Source organism: Pinus tabuliformis, chromosome J (assembly GCF_031772625.1).
Source record: "Pinus tabuliformis cultivar Carrire ecotype Pingquan chromosome J, CPIR1, whole genome shotgun sequence".
Taxonomy (NCBI): domain Eukaryota; kingdom Viridiplantae; phylum Streptophyta; class Pinopsida; order Pinales; family Pinaceae; genus Pinus; species Pinus tabuliformis.
In genome coordinates this window covers 1,623,856,354-1,623,878,844 of record NC_142295.1, presented here as the reverse complement: position 1 = coordinate 1,623,878,844, position 22,491 = coordinate 1,623,856,354, and the positions used below count along the sequence as shown (strand labels likewise).

General features: G+C 39.8%; 1 protein-coding gene across 1 annotated transcript in view; it reads left to right on the top strand.

Moving 5' to 3' along the window:
- The window catches only part of SDRB (short-chain dehydrogenase-reductase B), a 254,582-nt gene extending 236,263 nt beyond the window's left edge, over positions 1 to 18,319 (top strand). The window contains exon 5 of the mRNA XM_089379830.1: positions 17,853 to 18,319. Within this exon, the coding sequence (XP_089235956.1) occupies positions 17,853 to 18,004 (152 nt within the window). The 3' untranslated portion in view covers positions 18,005 to 18,319. The remainder of the gene's footprint in view (positions 1 to 17,852) is intronic.
- Positions 18,320 to 22,491: the final 4,172 nt, after the last annotated feature.

The following is a 22,491-nucleotide window of genomic DNA, read 5'->3' as shown; positions in this document are numbered from 1 at the left end:
CGTACTGGAATCTTGTTGTAGCTTTCGAATAAGTGCCCACACTTCTTCGTCATTCTTCCATTCCTCCCTTGCTTCATTTATCCAATCTGGTTGGATAATAGAAATAGCGCACAACAATGCTTCCACATCCTCATCCTTTCTTGAGAGTGCATCTGCCACCACATTTTGCTTCCCTTTTTGTAGATGATTTCAAAGTCATAACCCAACATCTTTGTGACCCACTTTTGTTGCTCTTCAGAGGATAATCTTTGTTCTAAAAAGTATTTAAGGCTATCATGATCTGTTTTTACCTTGAAGTGTCTTCCCATTAGGTAGGGTCGCCATTTCTTAAGTGCATGGAGTATTGCCAACATTTCCTTCTCATAAATAGCTTTTCTTAAAAACTTTCCCTTGATTGGACGACTTTCAAAAGCAATGGGTCTTTCATCTTGCATTAGAACAGCACCAATTCCATTTCCTGAAGCATCACATTCCACAATAAAGGTTTTTGTGAAGTCCGGTGTAGCTAAGACCGGTGCTTGGCACATTGCCTCTTTAAGATGTTCAAAGGCCTTTGTTGCTTCCGGAGTCCATGAAAATGCATCTTTCTTCAATAATGTTGTTAGAGGTGCTGCTATTCTCCCATAATTCTTAACAAACTTGCGATAATACCCTGTCAACCCAAGAAATCCGCGCAATGCTTTATGGATGTGGGGATTTTCCATTCCTTAATGGCTTTAATTTTGCTAGGGTCTACCTTAACTCCTTCATGAGATACAATATGACCCAAATATTCCACCTCCTGGACTCCAAAGAAACATTTGGATCTTTTGGCATATAATTGTTTCTCTTCCAATAGTTGTAGCACCCTGTCAACATGTTCAACATGATCCTTCCAAGACTTGCTGTAGATAAGTATATCATCAAAAAATACTAACACAAATTTTCTAAGGAATGGTTTGAAAATTGAATTCATCAAACCTTGAAATGTTGAAGGTGCATTGGTAAGGCCAAAAGGCATGACCAAAAATTCATAATGACCCTCATGAGTTCTAAATGCCGTTTTCGGAATGTCTTCAATCTTCATTCTGATTTGATGATATCCTGAACGAAGATCCAACTTGGTGAAGTAAATTGATCCATGCAATTCATCCAGTAATTCATCAATGACAGGAATGGGGAACTTATCTTTAATAGTGAGCTTGTTGAGCTCCCTATAATCCGGACACATGCGCCATGATCCATCCTTCTTGTGCACCAATACTACTGGAGCAGAGAAAGAACTTTGACTCGGTTGAATTATACCAGCCTCTAGCATTTCTGCAACCATACGTTCAATTTCACTTTTTTGGACATAGGGATATCTGTACGGCCTGATGTTTGGAGGAACACTTCCTGGAATCAGATGAATAGCATGATCATGATCACGCATAGGTGGGAGACCTTTGGGAGTCTCAAATACCTTGGAATGATTGTCCAGGACTTTTTGGAGATCTGGAGAAATAGATGATTCTAATGTGGAAACATCTAGCGAACATAATTGTGCAATTACACCCCTTTGCTCCTTTTTTAGAAGCTTTGTCATACCATTAGAGCTGATTATCTTTCCTGGTTTCCCTGCAATACCCCTTAATTCAACTTCCTTTCCTTCCACAGAAAATTTCATGAAAAGTTCTTGAAAATTAAAAGCTATTGTACCCAAGGATTGTAGCCATTGGACTCCTAGTACAACATCAGCACCTCCCATTGGAATGGAAAGCATTGGGCTAGTCAATACATATTCTCCCATGGATAGCTTGATATTATGGCACTTTCCAGAGCAATTTATTGTTCCTCCATTTGCAATCATCACTTGACACTCTGGTGCTGGATATAGGAAGCAATTCAATTCTTTTGCTACCCTACAATGAATAAAATTGTGGGTGCTTCCTGAATCAATCAACACTATTACCTTTTTCTTCTTGATTTGTCCTTCTATCTTGATGGTTTGAGGAGTGGTAATTCCCGCCAATGCATTACAAGATATGGTCGGATTTATTTGTTTTTCATCTAGGCTTTGTTCCTGGAATATATCCTCTTCTTTTGACCTTTCTTGCTCCTTTTCTTCTTCCTCTTCACAATCTATGTAGAATAATTTCTTCTCAGCACACTTATGACCTTTTGTGTATTTGCTATCACAATTGTAACAAAGCCCTTTTGCTCTTTTTTCTTCCAATTGTTGTGGTGTCAACCTTGTAGGTTGTGGAAGACTATGGGCAACAACACTTCCATCTTTATAGTTGTGAATGGTATGCTTCCTAGTTGCCATAATTTTGCTTTCCATTTTTCTTGCTAACCTGAATGCCTTCTCTAATGAATCAGGTTCCCAAAGGCGCACATCATGTTGGATATTATCCTTTAAAGACCCTATGAACACATCAATCCTATGCTCCTCTGGAATATCTTTTATCCTTATGTTCAATTTTTGGAACTCCTCAATGTGCTCCATTATTGAACCCTTTTGTTTGAGATTATCAATTGGCTAAAAAAAGTGTTGCTTTTTGTATCCTCATAATGTGCTATCAATTCTTCCGTAAAAATTGCCCAAGTGATAAATTGTTTACGAGAACAAAGCCATTGATACCATACAAACTGATTTGGTTCCAAATATAAAGTTGCCATACGTACCTTTTGTGTGTTTTGCACATTATTGAGATCGAAGAATTGCTCCATCTGTAATATCCATGTGGCGGGATCCTTGCCATCAAACTTCCTCATATCGATTTTTGGAACATGGTGAGTCTTCGATCCAACATTAGCGTCTATGGAATCATGATTAACATTTCTTTTGTTCTCATCATGAGTTTCCTTTACTACCTTTTCACCATTAGTGACACTTTCTTGTAGCAACTTCTTCAATTCTTCCATATCTGTCTTCAAATCTATCTTCAAATCTGCCATGTCTCTCTTCAAATCTGTCTTCAAATCTATCTTCAAATCTGCCATGTCTCTCTTCAAATCTGTCTTTGAATCATCCATCTTAGCTTCCATGCCCTTTATCTTAGATTCCACGCCACTTATCTTAGCTTCTGTTAGCTTTTGTGATCGTGACATTTGTTGCACTTGTTCTTGTAATTTTGATATATCATGTAGCATTTCTTCTTCTTCTTCATGAGTCATGCTAGAGCTTTCAGGTTCCTTACTAGGTGTTTGCATTTTCTTTCCTCGGGGCATCAGTTACCGATAATAATTCTTTACTATGCCCTTTGAATTCCTTTAAACCAAGCTTACACAAAAATTTAAAAAAAACTACACACCTTTTTTTTCACTTTATAGAAGCCTGATATTGAATCTTATGTGTCTCTGTAATTTCGAATCATCCAGTTCTGAAATTGCTACCTGTAGTAGCCTTCTGCGTCCTCTTTCCAATGCCACAAGTCTGAGCCAAATTGGATTCTCCAAGGAAGAGTTATGTGAAATCTCCCACAGTGACTTGCTTTTAGACTGGTTCAGTAGAGCGAACTTGTACGACGTGCCACGAACCACTGTTTCAACCTTTGAATCTAAAACACACATACAAGAAACTACAGTCCGTCCTCTTTCTGCACCTTTTTACGAAATTTCAATCCGATCCTCAGAGAGAGAGTTATGACGATTTTCCCCAGGTCACCTGTTTTGAATGTAATTCAGGAGTCTGCAAAAAGGCCAACTTCCTTAGATCATATCTCCGAAAATATCGCGCGAAAATCTCTGAAATTCGGACCCAAGGTTCAGCGCCAATTCTTCTCAAATGGGTTTTTTTTGCGACTTCTGAAACGTCACAGAAAAAAAGTTATAGCGAAAATGCCACGATGACCTGTTTGGAGCAGCGAAACCCTAGAATCCAAAGCTCTGATACCAAATGTTATGAAACCAGCTCACAAAAAGATAGAAAAGAGAGATCCACGCCTTAGAATTCAGCCTCTTCGAGGGGGCAACCTCCTTTACATTACATAAATGAACAATTCTTGGATGATACAAATGAAAATACCTCCTTTCTATATATAGGAGTCTAAGTGGTCCCAATACAATCAAAGCCTACATAACAATAATATTGTAGGGCACAACAATAACAATAGTGGGCTTCTATGTGGCACAATAGTAACAATATGGGCACTACATGGGTACATCAATATAAATAAGGGGTATAACTACAATAGTAATGAGGTAATCACTAGTATTATAGGGACCCAACAGCATGCCACAAATTTAGGAAAAAGCGACACTTGGAGGGAAGTTTCTAAAACAACTTTGCATGTAACCCACGACTGCTAAAAATAGCTCCCTGAATCATGGGATGCCTTTTGCATATTGCCTTTTGCTATTCTGAGAAGAACAAGTCATGCATGCATGCAAGTCAAGTTTCCTTGGTCTCGGGTGGAACTGGTCAACCGGACTGCTCATGCATGCAGTTACTCAACTGCTTGAGAAAAATGTGCATTTCTGGTTGGGAGTTGGGCTGACTGTCGAGGAGGTTTGCGCAATTTCTGGCAGAGCAGCTGACTGCTGCCCAGATTTGCGCAAATTCTGGGCTGAGTAGCCCTATTGGAGAAATTTGCGCAATTTCTGCTGGGAATGTTGGCTGGCAAAGTTGCGCAATTCTGGAGCCCAACAGGCTGCGATACAGAATTGCGCAATTTCTGGAGGGAAAGCTGGCTGCCCTCCAGAAATGCGCAATTTTCTTGGGGAAGCTGCTTAGCCTGTAGCTGCACCAAGTTCGGGTGAACAACCTATGATGGGAATGCATCAAGCTGCGCTCGACAGGCTGCCTTTGTGCATGAAAAACACTAAAGCTTGTGTACTTGACGAAGCAAGACAAGGTGTTGTGAAAGGTTGGTAGGGAGGCTCCAAAACAGGCTAAGGCAAAATTTTGGAGGGTGGTTGTAGCCGCTGCAACAATAGGTAATAAGTGAGGTTAAAAAACTTCTTAGGATGGAATTCGTCATTGAATTATAGGCCTACCTAGGTTGTTACATAGACTGAAGGTTTTACTAAGATCATTTACAATATATAACTTGCGGAATGGAATGACCATGACACATGGACTGTTGATATGTGATCCGATCCTTGTTGAAAAAGTTGGTACTTCTGCTTCCCTGGAACTTTGACAATTTGAGTGCAATAGGGTTGATGTTTTATTTTGTAGGAAAAATTAAAAATTAAAAATTGGAATTTTACTTGTTTTCATAGCCGACTTGAAATACAATCCCTATTTGCTATTTCTCTTTATTTTGGAGGGTTAAGACCAATTTTGAAGACCGACCATAGCTACAAAAATCCAACACTCTCGCTTAGCTAGGGAGGTATTCATAATGGCTTCCTCAGATGTTCTCTTGTTGAAAAATTTTCTATTCTAAGAAAAGGTTGAATGAGCTCAACTGTGTTGATGAATCCATCCACCTCATGTTCAACACCAGAACCATGAGGAAAGCATCTCTGCATCAACGTCAAAGGAGGAGCTAGTTACCCACTAGTCCTAGGGTCACCAACTCAACAAATCATCACTTGGAGACATGTCAGGAACCCCACCTGACCCATGGTGAAACCCGAGGCCCATTTACCATTCCCACATGTCATCACATGTCATTGAATGGTAAATACCTACCCGATGCTATAAGGCACAAGCTCAACCCACTAGCCAAACCCCATGGCAATATGGCTAGAACTCCACTGACCGGGGGAGAAATCGAGGCCTCGGTGTTAATATGGTAAATCTCTCCAACCATAAACCATGGTTTCTCGGTCAAACCCTATGACCTAAGAGAGAAATCCAGACCTCGATGCTTATAGGGCCAATCTCTCCAACCATAAACCATGGTTTCCTAGTCAAACCCCATGACCTAAGAGAGCAATCTAGGCCTTGATGCTTATAGGGCCAATCTCCTCAGCCAAACTCCATGGCTTTCAGGTCAAACCCCATGACCAAGGGAGCAATCTTCGCCCATAGCTGCTACAACATCAACACTCCCTTTAACCAAGGGAAACATTCTCAATCACTCTAAGCTTGTTCTAGAAGTACACCAACTTCATCCAGGGATAGAGGCTTTGTGAGAATGTCAACAACCAACTTGACCATAGAAATACATAGGAGCCTCACTACTCCTTTTGTACCACGTGCTATGACCTGTCATTATGGCCATTTCTAGCACTTGATCAAACAATCCCGAAGCTACCCTACTTCACAACTTGCCAAACAAAATGCAATATATATTCAATCTTTATCTGTTATATCCAACAATTGTACTTTATCATATGAAATATCTCAATCACCAAAACCATACTAGTACCTCAACGCATGTTATGCCACATGCCTTGGCTCCACCATAAACTGACCAACTAGAATCCATCACCACAACTGCTTTCTAGTCATTCTAATGCTAAAACAAATCTTGCTGAGACAATCCAGGCTGCTCCCTCTGCCACTCAGCTTCATTAGATTGGATACCATGGGAATGGCTATGGACTTGTCCATCACCCAAATGCTTGATCTTGTAAATCCACCTTGAAGTCATCACTGGTTTTCCACAATCTTGGCACAATGACATCCTTCAAAATCGCTGGTCTGCTTGCTTCTAGAGCCCTTCTGGTCAGTACAATTTCTCCCTCTCAAACACGAATCACTTCTGGGAGAATCCTCTTGACACACACTTTGCTTCGTTCTGACAATACTTCCATCTGTGGCCAGAGCCTTGGAAACCTTCACAATGTACTTGCAATCCTCATTAGGAGGTCATGGAAGAAGAATTACAACCCAACAAAAGAGACAAAGACAAGTGGCTCGTTAATAGTAAAACAACAACAATAATAATTCTAGGAAGAGAGAGATAAGGTACTTATCTTTTGAGGATTGAGGGAATTTTTCAGCTCCCTCTTGATCCTTGCCATCTTTGCATAAATCGTCCATTTGCAAAACTATTCATCCTTGTCTTCCTCATTAGTTACTTTCATTCCTTCCTTAGAGTTTTTTCTTTCAAAGGAAACATCGGTCTAGGTCCAACTTTATGTGAAAATCCCTAAATCTGACACATCAGAAACCCCTACTGCAATTTCTAGTTTACTATCTCTTACTTGCTCTTTACATTAACAAGTTATTTAATTGCATAAACATCGAAGTAAACACAAATGCAACCTTCACAGGTATACAAATCATGCGTTGAAGTAAACAGAAACAATAACACAAGGGACACCGTTCTTTTTGGACAATCGTCCCCAGAAAAACCCAATGCGGGAAAACTGATGCAACATTTATGAGGGTTTTATTATTAAGCAGATTCGTGAATACAACTAGGGTGCTATAATTGGCTCACCCTGTTGATTTGTGGTAGTATCGGATGTGCTCTAGCCACGAAATTTGGTGCAGAGGTTGGGGCACATGAGATCTCCAATAAAAAGAAAGGGTTTGGGCAGATTCTAAACAGTTTAGGAGATATTAAAATAATTAATATTTTTAATGGAGTTCCTATGTCTAAACTTAGGGAAATTAAAATATTAATGTGGATTAATATATATTTGTGTTAGAATGGTCCAAAAGACATGGATCAAGCCAGATCTAATCTTAGCTGTTGATTAGGGACTTAATCTCGGCCGTTGATATGTCAACGAGAAAAGTATAAGAGGAGGCTTGAGGGTCACTTAGAGAGTACACTAGATGATCAATGATTTTATTCTCTAGAGCAGGGTTTGCTAAGAGAGATAGAACCAATGATCGGAGTTGCAGCTAAGGGGCATTGAGTACAGAGAGACAGAGAGGCAGAGATAGTGCCGGGAGATCAGCGCAAGAGCCAGAGAGAGTGACGCAGTAGCAGCTAGGGCTCACGCAGGGCCACGCAGAGGCAGCCAGGAGCTGCGCAGTGCTTCAGAGAGGCCAGCGTTGCTGACACAGAGGGCCAGAAGGCTAACGCAGGGCCTCCTGAGGCTGACGCAAGCCCATTCAGGGTGACGCAGGGCCAGCGCTGGGCAGAGAGAGGCTGACGCAGTCCAGAAAGGCAGACGCTGGGGTTTTTGGGGCAGATTGGAGCTAAGGAGCTGCCGAAAGGTTTATCTGGGGTTTCAGCCGGGACATTTGTCTCAAACTGAGAGGTACTACTGCCAAGGAAATTCTCTGTTGGGTAAGACGAATTTGGCACCCAGATTGTACTTTGAAATTGCTTAATAAGAAAACCCTCAGATAGCTGCACTGGTTTTCCCGCATTGGGTTTTTCCGGGGACATTGGTCCAAAAATAACAGTGTCATTTTGTGTGCTTGTTTTTGTTTCCTTCAATTGATGATCTGTAATATGTTGAGCATGCACTAGTGTTTATTTTCAGTATTTACATTGTAAATAACTTGTTAAGTAACAGAACAAGTAGGTAGGAATAAATCAGTAAAGTGCATGGAGGGTTTCTAACTGGTAGACTTAGAAATTTCAACATGGTATCAGAGCGTGGTTGCAGATCACAGGAGAACTGAGGACATTAGCTGAGCGGAGCAATAACAGCAGAAAACAGTTGTCCCGAGTGAGAGAAGTTGTTTCTAGTAGAGTAGCAACAAGGGAAGGGTGACGCAGTGCCTGCATCATCAAGGGTGAGTCAGGAAGAGGCAGCGCAGAGGCTAAGGGAGGCAAAGGGAGACTTACGCAAAGCCATGCAAAAGCTAGGAGGGCTGACGTAGTTGGTTGAGGAGGCTGGGTTGCTCGTGCTGAGATTGCGCAGAGCCTAGGAGCTCTCACCTTCAGGTTGCTGGGGTTTAGGAGGCTGTGGGAAAGTTGCAGAGTGGAGCTGGTGAGGTACTGTAGTCAGAACAGTGCCTGACAGGGCAAGGCCAAGAGGAGGGAGTTGCTACCGAGGGTTTCTAGTTGAGAAATCTGGATCAATGGTGCAGTTGCACAAACGATTAGAGTAGGGGGCATCTCAACATCGGTAGAAGGATTTCCACGAGGGAAATCGAGACTCAGAGGGAGTCACATTGAGAACTTCCATGAGGGAAGCAGAAGAGCATCATGGCACTGCACGAAGTAAGAGACCAGGACAGGCTGGACGGAGCATCAAACTTCGCAGTCTGGAAGGCCAGAATTTTATCGGTACTTTACAGAAATTGTGTCAAGCACTTCGCCTTGAAGACGATAGTTATCCCAGTCGACCCAGCTGAGAACGACAAGTATGAGGAGGCAATGGCGAGGGCCAAGAGCATCATCCTTGACGGGGTCAAGGACCATGTAGTACCACACATTGTCGAGAAGGAAACGACAAATGAGATGTGGGAGGCCCTAAAGAAATTGTACCAACATACTTCTGTTTAGAGAAGAATGTTACTAGAAAATCAGTTTAGGTCATATTAGATGAAGAAGGGAGAACCGATTGACACCTTCCTTGGAGGACTGAATGAGATCTGAGATCAGTTGACTGCCATAGAAGCCACGCCGGATCAGGAATTGATGGTGAGGACAACCCTGAATGCAGTCTCAGAAGACTGGGAGGTATTTGTCCAGAGTATACTGGGCAAAGGGACACTTCCACCTTGGGATGAGATGTGGGCGGCTCTTCGCCAAGAAGAGATCAGACGACAGTCAAAGGCGGGAAGCAGCAGTAAGGGGATCAGAGTCAAAAAGGAAGAGGAGGAAGATGTTGCCCTAGCATCTGAGGGAAAGCAAGAAAAGCGGAAGAAGAAGGATCTCTCCAAGATCAAGTGCTTCCACTATGGGGAGCTGGGTCATTATGTGACCTAGTGTCCAAGGAAGAAGAGTAAGGGAGAGTCTTTTGAGACTAAGGCAGCGCCAGCAAGGGCAGAGAAGGAAGTGGAGACAAATGGTGACTGTGCCATGAGTGCACATGCACCACTTGAGCGAAAGTGGGGAGACATCTTTCTATAGTCAGGCGGACTACAGGCGATGAGGGGTAGGATCCTCAAGGTACCTAGCCTCTTGGATTAGACCTTGCTACGGGAGCCCCGAAGAGGAGTAGTAGGACTGGCTGATGTGGGTAGAGATGGATGTAGATGGAGCAGCAGAGAGAGCTACAGTGCAGGAGTCCGGAGACAATGCAAGGCTAGTAGGTTGCAACAGTGCGAGAGGCACGAGAGTATTGCACCAGTGTAGGATGGCACAGAGAGGTGTGAGACGGTGTGAGATATAGGGAGTTGTTGCAGCAGCGCAGAGGTCAGAGAGGGAGCACTTGTCAGTGACAGAGGGAGCTTTAGCGTCAGGAGGGTCTCTAGGCCAACAGAGAGGTCAGAGTTGGGAGATCAGTTACTTACTTCTTAGTAACTGAGTTGCACTGCAGCAGTGGGCAGCACGATGCAACATGATGAGAGGAGTTGCAGTGCGGATGCAGTGTTGGGAGAAAGGACCAGCAACAACACGGATGCAGAGGGAGCTTTTGTACAGATGCAGCAGTGGCAGTGGCAGAACCATGGGTACCAGTACAGGATACAACAATGCAGAGGATGGTGGGCAGTAGGCCTAGCATCAACACAGGGACCGATGCCTGATGATCAGAGTAATACTCAGTGAGGAATATTGCTAGAGCACAATCCTCGCTAAGAGGGAGTGTTGATTTGTGGTAGCATCGGATGTGCTCTAGCCACGAAATTTGGTGGAGAGGTTAGGGCACATGAGATCTCCAATACCCAGAAAGGGTTTGGGCAGATTTTAAGCAGTTTAGGAGATATTAAAATAATTAATTTTTTAATGGAGTTGCTAAGTCTAAACTTAGGGAAATTAAAATATTAATGTGGATTAATATAAAACTATGTTAGAATGGTCTAAAAGACATGGATCAAGCCAGATCTAATCTTAGCCGTTGATTAGGGACTTAATCTCGGCCGTTGATATGTCAACAAGAAAAGTATAAGAGGAGGCTTGAGGATCACTTGGAGAGTACACCAAATGATCATTCATTATATTCTCTAGAGCAGGGTTTGCTACGAGAGATAGAATCAGTGATCGGAGTTGCAGTTGAGGGGCATTGAGTACAGAGAGATAGAGATAGTGCCAGGAGATCAACGCAGGAGCTAGAGAGAGTGATGCAGTAGCAGCCAGGGCTCACGCAGAGCCACGTAGAGGTAGCCAAGAGCTGCGCAGTGCTTCAGAGAGGCTAGTGTTGCTGATGCAGAGGGCCAGAAGGCTGATGCAGGCCCATTTAGGGTGACACAGGGCCATTGTGGGGCAAAGAGAGGTTGACGCAGTCCAGAAAGGCATACGCTGGGGTTTTTGGGGCATATTGGAGCTAAGGAGCTACTGGAAAGTTCATTCGTGGTTTCAGCCGGGACATTTGTCTTAGACTGAGAGGTACTATTGCCAAGGAAATTCTCTGTTGGGTAAGCCGAATTTGGCATCTAGATTGTACTCTAAAATTGCTTAATAAGAAAACCCTCAGATAACTGCATCGGTTTTCCCACATTGGGTTTTTCCGGGGACATTGGTCCAAAAATAACGTTGTCATTTTGTGTGCTTGTTTCTATTTCCTTTAGTTGATGATCTGTTATATGTTGAGCATGCACTAGTGTTTATTTTCAATATTTACATTGTAAATAATTTGTTAAGTAACAGAACAAGTAGGTAGGAATAAATCAGTAAAGTGCATGGAGGGTTTCTAACTGGTAGACTTAGAAACTTCAACACACCCAACATAGAATATCCTCGGCAGTAGTACTTCTATTCAGAGACAGATATTCCGGCAAATCAACAACCAGATGATCAAACCCCACAGTGACTCCGGCTGTTCCCTATGTTGGATAGCGAAAGCTGCTACAAGCACTGCTCAAGAACTGCGTCACTCCTCTAGGAGCTGCATCACCCTATCCTGGCTCAAAATCTGCTGATCTGCTCCTAGTTTGCCCCACAAAATCTCCCTAGCGCTACCTCTGAAGCCCTCTACTACTTCTGCGTCAGCTCCTACGGCCCTTTGTGTCCTCTGCGTCAGCTCCTACGAACTTTGCGTCAACCCCTCTAGGGCCTGCGCTATCTCTTCAGACACTTTACTGCCCCTCACTGCAACTAATCACTAACTTGATTTTCTCAGCAAACCTCGCCCCAAAAAATCGACTTTTTTGATCACTTGGTGTATCTCCAACTGACCCGCAAGCCTCCTCTTATACTTTTCTTATTGACGATTCAACGACCGAGATTAAGTCCCTAATCAACGGCTAAGATTAGAACTGGCTTGATCCTCGCCACTTAAAACTTTCTCACCCATATTATATTAGTACACATTAATATTTGTATTTTCCTAAGTTTAGACTTAGGAACTCATTAAAAATATTAATTATTTTAATATCTCTTCGTCCGGTTGGAATTTCTCCAAACGATTTTTGGTTCTTGGAGATCTCATGTGCCTTAGCCTCTCCACTAAATTTCATGGCTAGAGCACATCCGATGCTACCCAAAATCAACACTCTAGTGTTTTATTCACAAACTCTAGGGATTTCATATCCAAAACTCCATGTCTTTTGCAACAAGCTTTGTCCCAAAACCATAGAATTTTCATGCCTCTGAATATGTGATGAAATCCATCATGTCATCAAAAAATCAAGGATGATCCATCTTGATATTAGTCCAAGCAAATGTATCAAGATTAATGGTCCATTTTGCCTTCATATAACACTGTAAAGAAACATCCTCCAACTATCAACGAAGGACAAATATAGTAGGTAGAGTCATAGATACAAATCTCCAAGGGGGTTATGGCATTCCAGTGTCCTTTATAGCATCAATAAGTAAACAATCTTCAAATGGTCTAGTATCAGCAAATTCTGTCCTCTGAGGAGTACAACTAAATGATTATCCTTAGTCCTTCCAAACCAAGTAACTCGGCCTCCTGAAAACCACTGTAGCAGCAACAATAAAGGACAACTCCAGTCTTGAAGGTGACTCGGTTTTTGCAAGAGAAATTTTGATCTTCAAAAAATTGATGAGGAAAACTTATAAATGCCCTTTCAATTTCCATGTCATCAAAACTGAATTCAGCCTGTGTATAATCATCATGGCACATTAAAACATCTTTGCCTTCAAATCATCAAAATGCCCAAACAGTTCGTGACATTTGAAACAAGTGTATCAAAGGTGCATTCTGCCTCAACAAGAGACCTCCAAAGGTTTGCTTTAGAATTAGTGGTCTTTATGGCCAAGCTTCTTTTTTTCAAACAAGTGTTGAGTAACTACTTCAAAGAACAATTTGTTCTCTTCGCTCAGGCAACCCTATACTTTTCAAAATGACAATTCTGCTCGCACTTGTTCATTCCAATGTCCTTCATAACTCCCTTTGGCTCAGAGAGGAACTTCCTTGGTGGATCAGTCAAAGATATATCCTTTGATTAAATCAAAATTACCATATTTCTAAAGCTCTGCCATATAAGTAATGGCACCATATCTTAGCCAATACAATTATAATCACAACAGTGCAATGCAAGACAAGAACCCTTATTCGATCATACAAGATATTTTCACTGTAGTGTAAGGTATATGGCATTAGAGATTTAGATTTCTGCAACTTCAAGGCAGCAGTCACATATCAAAGGAAATGTCCTACACAGGTCACTAATTTCAACCCACATCATACTTCAGGAAGTTGAATATTCTCGGCACACTTGGTCCATCTCCCTTGGCTATCCTTAACTTAGTGTAATCCAAATTCAAGGCTTCCAATACCAAGGTGGCTTACATGCTACAGAGACCTTATAACATCTTCCTACAAGTATCATAAAAATGAGCCATAGAGTCCCCACTCTTCATTTCATTTTGACTGTCTTGATGTGCTAACATGATATGCTACAAAGTCCTTTAGAATCAAATTGTTGAACGTACTAATATTCACTTTTGAAGCAAGGTTACTTGGGAGCGGGAGCAGGGAGCGACATTTTCAAAAGCTCCCGGTTCGGGAGCAAATTTTCATATAATATATATTTTTATATATTTTGAGGCATATATGTCAACAAAAGCATGTAGAATGATGAATGAGTTATAAAAAGCATAAAAACATGGAATAAACCATATAACGTCAATCATCTAGTAGTTACAATCTTCATCAACCACTGGTCCACAAGTTACAGATTTTGATTTATATAGCATGTAAGGGTGCACATGCCCAAAATAGCATCAAGTGCAATCCATCTCTGAACTGAAAATACATCAACAAATAGGCTTTAGATGGCCTCTAGCCTCCAAAAAAATCATGCTACAATAAATACCTACATATCATCAAAATCATTGCCTATCTTGGGATCTGTCATTAATATCACCCTCTAAGCATTAACTTAAAGATAGAAAAAACATGGCATGTCAAGTCATGATTTTGTTTGAGTGATGGTTACATTTTTAGTATGGTCATGATAGAGGAGTTCGACAACCAATGTCACTGACATCAAGCTACATAGAGGGATTGCTGCTCTTGATTAAGTACGAGTTTCATACCCTAGTACGTGATAAAATCCAATGGAAACATTGGAATCCCCCCAATCCTGAAATCCTGAAAAAGTGATAAGTATGCTGGATTTTGAGTGAGATCTAAAATTCTACTTTCTCCATATGAAATCCAATGAGGTCGGGACTCGGAACCATTGTCAAACATCTTGAGTCATTTCATGGTAATGTTAAAAATTTAAGTAAAAGGAGGAAAATGAAAGATAAAGGAGAATGTCACTTTTACTTTAAGAATTTAACATTACCATGAATTGCATATCAATACTACGGCCATAGTCTTGATCATTATGCTGCCCCACTAAAAAATTCTTGTCTCTTTGAAAAACATTTGCGTTTGGAACGTGTTTGCAAAAAAATATCAGCGAAAAAAGCTAGGGAGCGGAAATTTTTTTAGGGAGTGCGCTTCGCGAGCGGGTTTGGGGGGGAGGGGCGGCGCTCCCCCGCAACCCTGCTTTGAAGTATTATTTAAATAAATCTGTGATGAATGGGCTTAGAATTTGCTTACCAATTAGTGAATCTCATACTGAGAAGCAAACTTTTCGTTTTGCAAAAATCATCTGCAACTTTTGTTTAATCTTCTGAGGCATCTCAGCCATCAGTAGCAATAGGATTAGTTCTTTTCAAGAGGAGTACCTTCCAGAACATGATCTCCAAATAAATATTCTTGACCTTCCTCAGCAATTTTGTCTTTAGCACATGCTTGAAAAGACAAATATTTTCCGCCTTTAAAATTTTTGCCTATGATCTGGCTGTTTGAATGTCTCGGTTTTGTGATCACACTCTGAGACCTCTTAGTCTTCCTGAGGTCTTTCGGCCCCCTGTAACTAGCCCTGAGGTAACTTCGGCCTCTGCACTGTCATACTGAGGCCTTCGGTCCTTTACAAGTTCAGACTGGGGTCTAGAACTTAAGCTTCAGCCCCCTGCAACTATCAACAGAGATGATTCGTCTACGAACTTCAAAAATTGATCTTAGGTGCTTCAATTCCCTATAGAACAAGGACTAGGATTTTTCTAGGGTTTCTGGTCAAACCACAGACAACAAAACAAACAACAGACCTCATGTCTCTTTGGCTGCTCTTTAACCAAAGGTCTGATACCATGTTGATTTTTCATGAGTTCCTTAAATGATTATTACTTTCCAGTGGTCCTTAAACCAATTCATCTTCTACTATATTCATCATTAAGTAATTATACAAGAAAATATCAATAGTAAAACAATAATGCTAGTAAGATTATGAAGAGACAACCAAACACAAGAGAGACAAATTATCAGGGGAAAAACCCCAAACTAGGGGAAAAACCCCAAACTAGGGGAAAAACCCAGCAACCTTTTCTTAGAGAAATGTGTCCATTTCAACAAGGAATACAATCTGAATTACCTAGTCAAATCAAGTCAAACTGACCAGTAACCAAACCCAAGTCAAACCTGGTCAATCTGCCCATGAATAGCCTCAGAAATTTTCGGTCTTCCTTAGAGAATACAATCTGCGTCAGTAGAATTTGGTCTGACTCAGTAGAATTCAGTCTGCCTCAGATTTCGTTTAGATTAGCCTCATATTTCGCCCCTTATTTAGATTTGAATTATGCCTCAGAGGATCTGAATTTAGTCTCAGATGTGATCCAAATTCCTACCCAAATGAGGAGGATGAATGGTCTATTTATAGTGGTCGAATGTGCCCAAGTGTTGTGACTGTTGGGCTGAGCTGACGTGAACAGATTGGGGCCGACTTTACATTTTGGAGGCAGAATTCAAAATTCAAAATTCAAATTTTACTTATTTTAAAAGCCAACTTGAAATACAATCCATATTTGTTATTTCTCTTTATTTTGGAGGGCTAAGACCAATTCTGAAGACCGAACATAGCTCCCAAATCCAACAAGAACTTGGTTGATTATTTATGACAATTTATTAAGACAATGCAACCAATGGTTGTAGAGAAATGAAATAGTTTAGATGACAATCATACGAACTAGTTTGGATGGCAAGTGGAATAGATGTTAATGTGAACGATTCAGAAATGCTGTCAAGTGTTTCATGCCGCTCCTAAAGCAGAATAATATGCTTCGTATGTTGCTTTCTCTACTGAAAAAGGCTATAAATTTGAGAGCAAGTACCAGTTATAGTTTAAAACTTTAGGATGATGTAATGCTTTTAGCTTGAACATTAATAGTTCCCTCAAGTGTTTTAAAAATAAATTGACTCTATCATTGGATGAATCAATTCTAGCATTTACAAAGATAACATTATTTGTACAGTTCTATATTGCACTTCTGTTTGATTCTATTATCTTTTGCGTGAGTTTATTCCTTAAACTCTATAGTGATTGCACTCACTTGATCCTTTTTAAAATGATGTTTTACATAGTTGCATAGTTAGTAATATATTCTTGGCTAATGTTGTTTGTGTGCTGATTTAATGGTAACAATGACCATAAATATTACTTTGATCACAAGAGAGGTAAGTCTCTTTTGGATAATGTGTGCTGATTTTATGGTGACAATGATCATAAAGTATTACTTTGATCACAGGAGAGGTATCGCTTTTGGATAATATTTTGTAGGATTAAGGTTTGGAATAATGAAGAAAATTGAATGGAGAACTCGAAGTGAACACAATAAAAGATTTTATATATGATGTTAAGGATGTTATATTTATTGATGGATTGTTGCAATTACAAAGGAATCCGATAGTTGGGTAAAGGAGATCATCATGCTAACATGTGGTGGTATAGTTGATCAATTTATTTGAGATGGTTTATATTGCTTTACAACTGATTTACATAAGCAGTCCATTGGCCTATGGTTGAACAGCAAGTAGGGGATGCTTACTATGAGGAGACAAGGTTCAAATCTTGTGGACACCTTTCCCAACATTCTATAATATAGTTCCAAGCAAGAAATTTTACATTAACTTTGTACCATTCAAACAAGTAATCAATGAAACATTTAGAGTTGGATTATAGAACACAACGATCTAGGTAATTAGATTGAAGTATAATAGTTTATATGATAGGTCGTGCATAGGATTAGAAATCAAAATAATGATCTAATAGCTAATGATGAGCTAATAGCTTTGTGTATTGCTTACTAATTTGTTACATACGTTTTAAATTTAGGGCAAGTTTTAATTAGTCACTTCAGGAAGCTAGAGTGGTTTTGGCTTGGCCATTTTGTATTTTACCTTGTAGAATTGAACACTAAATCTTTTCCATTCTTTAGTTTGAGTATCTTATCTTTTGGTGGACAGAAAATGAACATTGTTTATTTTTCTTCTGAATTGCATGTGCTCAGGTGTCTTTATTTTGGATAAGCTTCATCATTGGATTGCATGGTGCACTCATGAATGCCATCTTTATTTGAAAAACGTTTCTAAAGGTTTTTGTAATATGATATCTCCTAAAGTTATATGCTCATTACTGAATTGATCTACAACTTATGTACAATGGTTTTTTTATCATGTAGGTAAATTTGTGAATGGAGCAACTCTAACTGTTGATGCTGGAATTTGGCTTAGTCACCCTCGTTTGGCATCAAAAGAAACTATTCAAGAAATTTCTAGAGTTGTTGAGATGAGGTCAAGAAATGCAAGCCATGCTTTGAAAAGCAAATTGTAGTATTCTAATAATTTGCTTGATCTTGAGGGTGAGCAATATGTTCTATCTTTTAACTTGGAGAGTTAGTTGTTCTTGGTTGACAATTTGCAGATCCAAAATTTGAATTTCATTTGACGTGTATATTATAGATGAAGTTATAATTTTAATATAATGCCAAGAAAGTGGGAAGAATTGAAACCCAATAAAATACACCGTAAGACCAACAAAATCTTATTTTGAGAATTTCCTTAAATTGTTTTAACAATATTGCGTCTTGGAATGTCCAAGAGGTTTCTTATTCAATTGAAGTTACTTGTATCTAGCTTCACAAGCACACGTATTTTTCTCTAGAGTAAACCAATTTGAAGTTTTTCTTATTTGGTTGGCATTTTTTCTTGCACCATTTTAATGTTTTTTAAATAAATAACCGTCATTCCAATATACTTTGCGTTCATACATTCTATATGTAATTCTCTAAAAGTTCCTCGGTTTTAAGTTTCTCTTTATATCATGGTTGATATGCGAAAGTGTTCCTTGATTTAAAGTATGGACCTTGAAATATTATGATTTTTTTTGTTAACTGGGTGAGAATTATAGAAAATTTTATAAGACCACATCTTTTGCATATTATATGAATCAACCTATGTTGTGTTCAAGAGAGAACCCATTAGGCTAACTTATAAAAAGGTATAGTAGTCTAGTTGAGAGTTATAGGAACCCATTTATACTATGTAAGCACTAAAATATTTCTTGTTCATTATCATTGAGTAATAGTATTTTTTAAGTCCATTACTTTAGAGGGTTTCCCTATGAAAGGGTATATCTTATAGAGTTTATGTCTATACTACACTATCCAGGGTTTACCTTATTGGGTCCACTCACTTATTAGGTTTTCATTGCAATCTTTGTAATTTTTGGAGATACTATAGGCATTCCCTCTTTATTGCAAATGATTATTTAACTTTTTAGTTCCATTGACATACTTTGGTCACTCATCTTTAATGTAATTTATTTCTTCTTAATAAAACTCTCTAGTTAGAGAGACACAAGTCCAATCGTTTTTAGTTTAGCAACTACTTTTTCTAAGAGGCATTGGAATATTCCTACATCTCAAAGAACATGTCTAAGTGCATGCACTTATTGTCTAATATCCAAGCATTAAAGTCTTTATTAAATGGGAGAAGCTTAATTTTTGCGTCCATCTTAAACAAATCTAGCATGATTAGTATGAATCGTTGGCATTATGGCTTTGGTGTTGTCCTTGATGGCAACCTACATTGATGAATGTGTCAACTTGTCTATGGATCGTTTGCTTGTTCAGTTTATTGTATGTCTCCATGGATGATATGGCCTAATCTGGATGAAGTGTCACAGTTTGTTATATGTCTACATGTATAGATTATCATAGGTGATGATGGTTAACAAGTGTGCAGTGCAAGTTTGATGTGTCATTGCAAGATTGATGTACTTGATGTATCAATGCAGGATTGGAGAGTCTAGTGCATGATTGATATTTAATACAAGAAGACTTAGAGGCTTAAAAGCTGATCTAGAAGCTTGAACAAATGTTGAAGAGCTTGAGGAAGCATGACTCAAAGATTTGGACCAAGAGGAGGAGTCTTTACCTCGTCCAAACCCAAGTTGCATGGAGGAAAGCTTAAGAGTGTGACCAACAAGCCCTAGCGGCATGGAAGAAGGTTTGTGGGTGTGGCTATGTGAAAATTCCCAAATCTAACACATTAGAAACCCCTACTGCAATTAATGGTTTACAATCTCCTACTTGTTCTTTACATTAACAAGTTATTTAATTGCATAAACATCGAAGTAAACACTATTGCAGCCTTCACAGTGATACAAATCATGCACTGAAGTAAACAGAAACAATAACAGAAGGGACACCATTATTTTTGGACAATCCTCCCTCGAAAAACCCAATGCGGGAAAACTGTTGCAACATATATGAGGGTTTTATTATTAAGCAGATTTCGTGAATACAACTAGGGTGCCAGAATTGGCTCACACAACAGAGAAAGTTCTCGGCAGTAGTACCTCTATCTGGAGACAGATATTTCATAAAATCATCAACTGGATGATCAACCCTACAGTGACTTTGACTTTTCCTTGTGCTGGATAGTGAAAACTGCTCCAAGCACTGCTCTGGAACTACATCACCCTCTCTCGGTTGATTTGCTCTCAGTCTGCCCCACATAATCTCCTTAGCCCTGCCTCTAAAGCCTAGTGTCAACCTCTACGGCCTTCTGTGTCCTTTGTGTCAGTTCCTGCTGCCTCTGCGTCAGCTCTTCTAGGGCCTGCATTGTTTCTCATGCACTGCTCTGTGTTATGAATATAATTCATAACAAAATAAATAAATATAAATAATGTAAATATTAAATAATCAAATATCAATTAGGTTAAATAGTCATTAAGTTAAGTGAAAAGGCATGTTTAAAAGACATGCCCATTCACGAAAGGACACCTGCTTAGGTATATATATGCGGGTCCTCATTATAACATTCATCACTTAAGCATTTTTATATATAATAAATTATTATTATTAAATACCTCGTGTATTTTTACATTCAAACTTTCAAGCTATCAGTTTTTATGCTTCAGTGGTATCAGAGCCATGGCGCACGATATAATCGTGCGGGTCTTTGAACGTTGTTCACCGTACAATGTGCCATTACGTTCAAGTCCTGAATACAATTGAGCAGTTTAATAAAATTCAAGAAGCATTTCAGCGTTTAGAAAACTTGTGCGGAAGTTAAAGCATGTCGAAAGGAAATCGATAGTAAGGGAGATGATAGCGACAGTGAAGAAAAGAAACAAGGTGAAGCAGGAAAATAAGATTGTGATCAAAATGATGATAATGAAAATGAAGATGATATGGATGAGGATTATGTAGATCAAGATGATGATCCAGATGAAGATAATGTGGATGAGGACTATCTTGAAAAACGAGAAAATGAACAATATCATAACCTACGAGGAAAATGCAGAAGAAGACATTGATGATGACGAAGGGGAATATTGGGAAAATCATATAGCTCGCAATGACTCTATAACTGTTGATTTGTGCCAAGGTACAAGCCAATCATTTCTTCTTCATGAGGAAACTAATGGTCTGAGAATTGAAGGTGGTGAGGGTGATGTGAATATTTATGCTATGGTTGTCTCCATTCAAAACATGGAACTGAAAGACCCTGAATCTATTCCAATTGATGTGGTGCTAATTACTAACATCAAAGATGTGGTATCTAGTCCACTGCCTAATTCCACAACCACTACCATATTTGAGAATCTGGATAGCTTTGCAATTCTTCCTGATTCTGAGCCCAATTTAGTAGCCACGTCTGAATCTGCAAATTCATCTTCTCTTGTTGCAATTCACACTGAGAACAAATCTGTGTCTAATGTATTTGAAACTGATGGGGTTGCTAGTACGTTATACTTAGAAACTGATTTATTTGTAGCTCTAGATATGGAAGCAGAAGTTGGTGGTGAATGTTCCACCGAATGTGTTACAAATCAAAAAATGGGTCTGCTGAAAAGAATTCTTGCTGTTGATGATTGGTTGTATGCACATTTGTGGTTGGAGCGTCTTTCTCCTCTTAATCCAGTTGCACATAAACCAATTTGTAATGGTTTGTTCAGGGTTATAGAAAGGACAATTTCTTCAAACTATGCCATCGTGAGGCCATCACTTTTAGTAAATTCTGGTTCTTCTAATCGATTTGTTGATAATGCCACAATTGGAGATGGAATGGTAAAATATACGGGTCAAGGATCTTCTTTTATTGATTATTTTGGGTGCTTGAAAGACACTATTTTTTTCCTCAACTAGTGGTCTGTAACCATCCAAGCTGAGGCCGTGGCACATCAAATTTTAATAAAGGGGGGCGTGGAGGCATTGATGGCAGTCTCTGTTTGTCCTCCATGGAGAAAGACCGGGACCACGATTCTGACAGCGCTATCCCGGGAAGCGGACAGGCTCATTATGATGACAGAGGTCCGAAATCGGACGAGATGGGTAGCGTTCAGACCCTCAACGAGCTGAACATGACAAGGGAGGCCAATAACCTGCCCTCGCTCGACACCGCCGGGTTCAAGGAGCTCTGGCAAGAGGAGCGTCTCTACAGTGGCATACCAAAGCTCACTTCCAAGGAGGTGAACAAGTAATGGAACAACTGTTTCATCCACGGACTTCTGGAAGTGAAACACATGTTTGAGACCATAAGGAAGTCAGAGACCGACCCATTGTTTCGACTCCACAACCCTTCCTCCGTTGCTGTCCGTCGGCCTGCTGTCCCCTCTGCTATGTCACCAGCCAACTGTCGCAATCCTGCTCTTCGCTACACGTTTAATCAATTGTCAATAATGTATCATCGGTCCACGTTTAATCGATGGGTCAACAAACTTGATTCATCGCGTCTATTCAATAGCGTTTTTTGTGAAACAAAAAAAAATCACGTTCTTTTTTGTGTTAATATGGTTTGGAACTATATTAT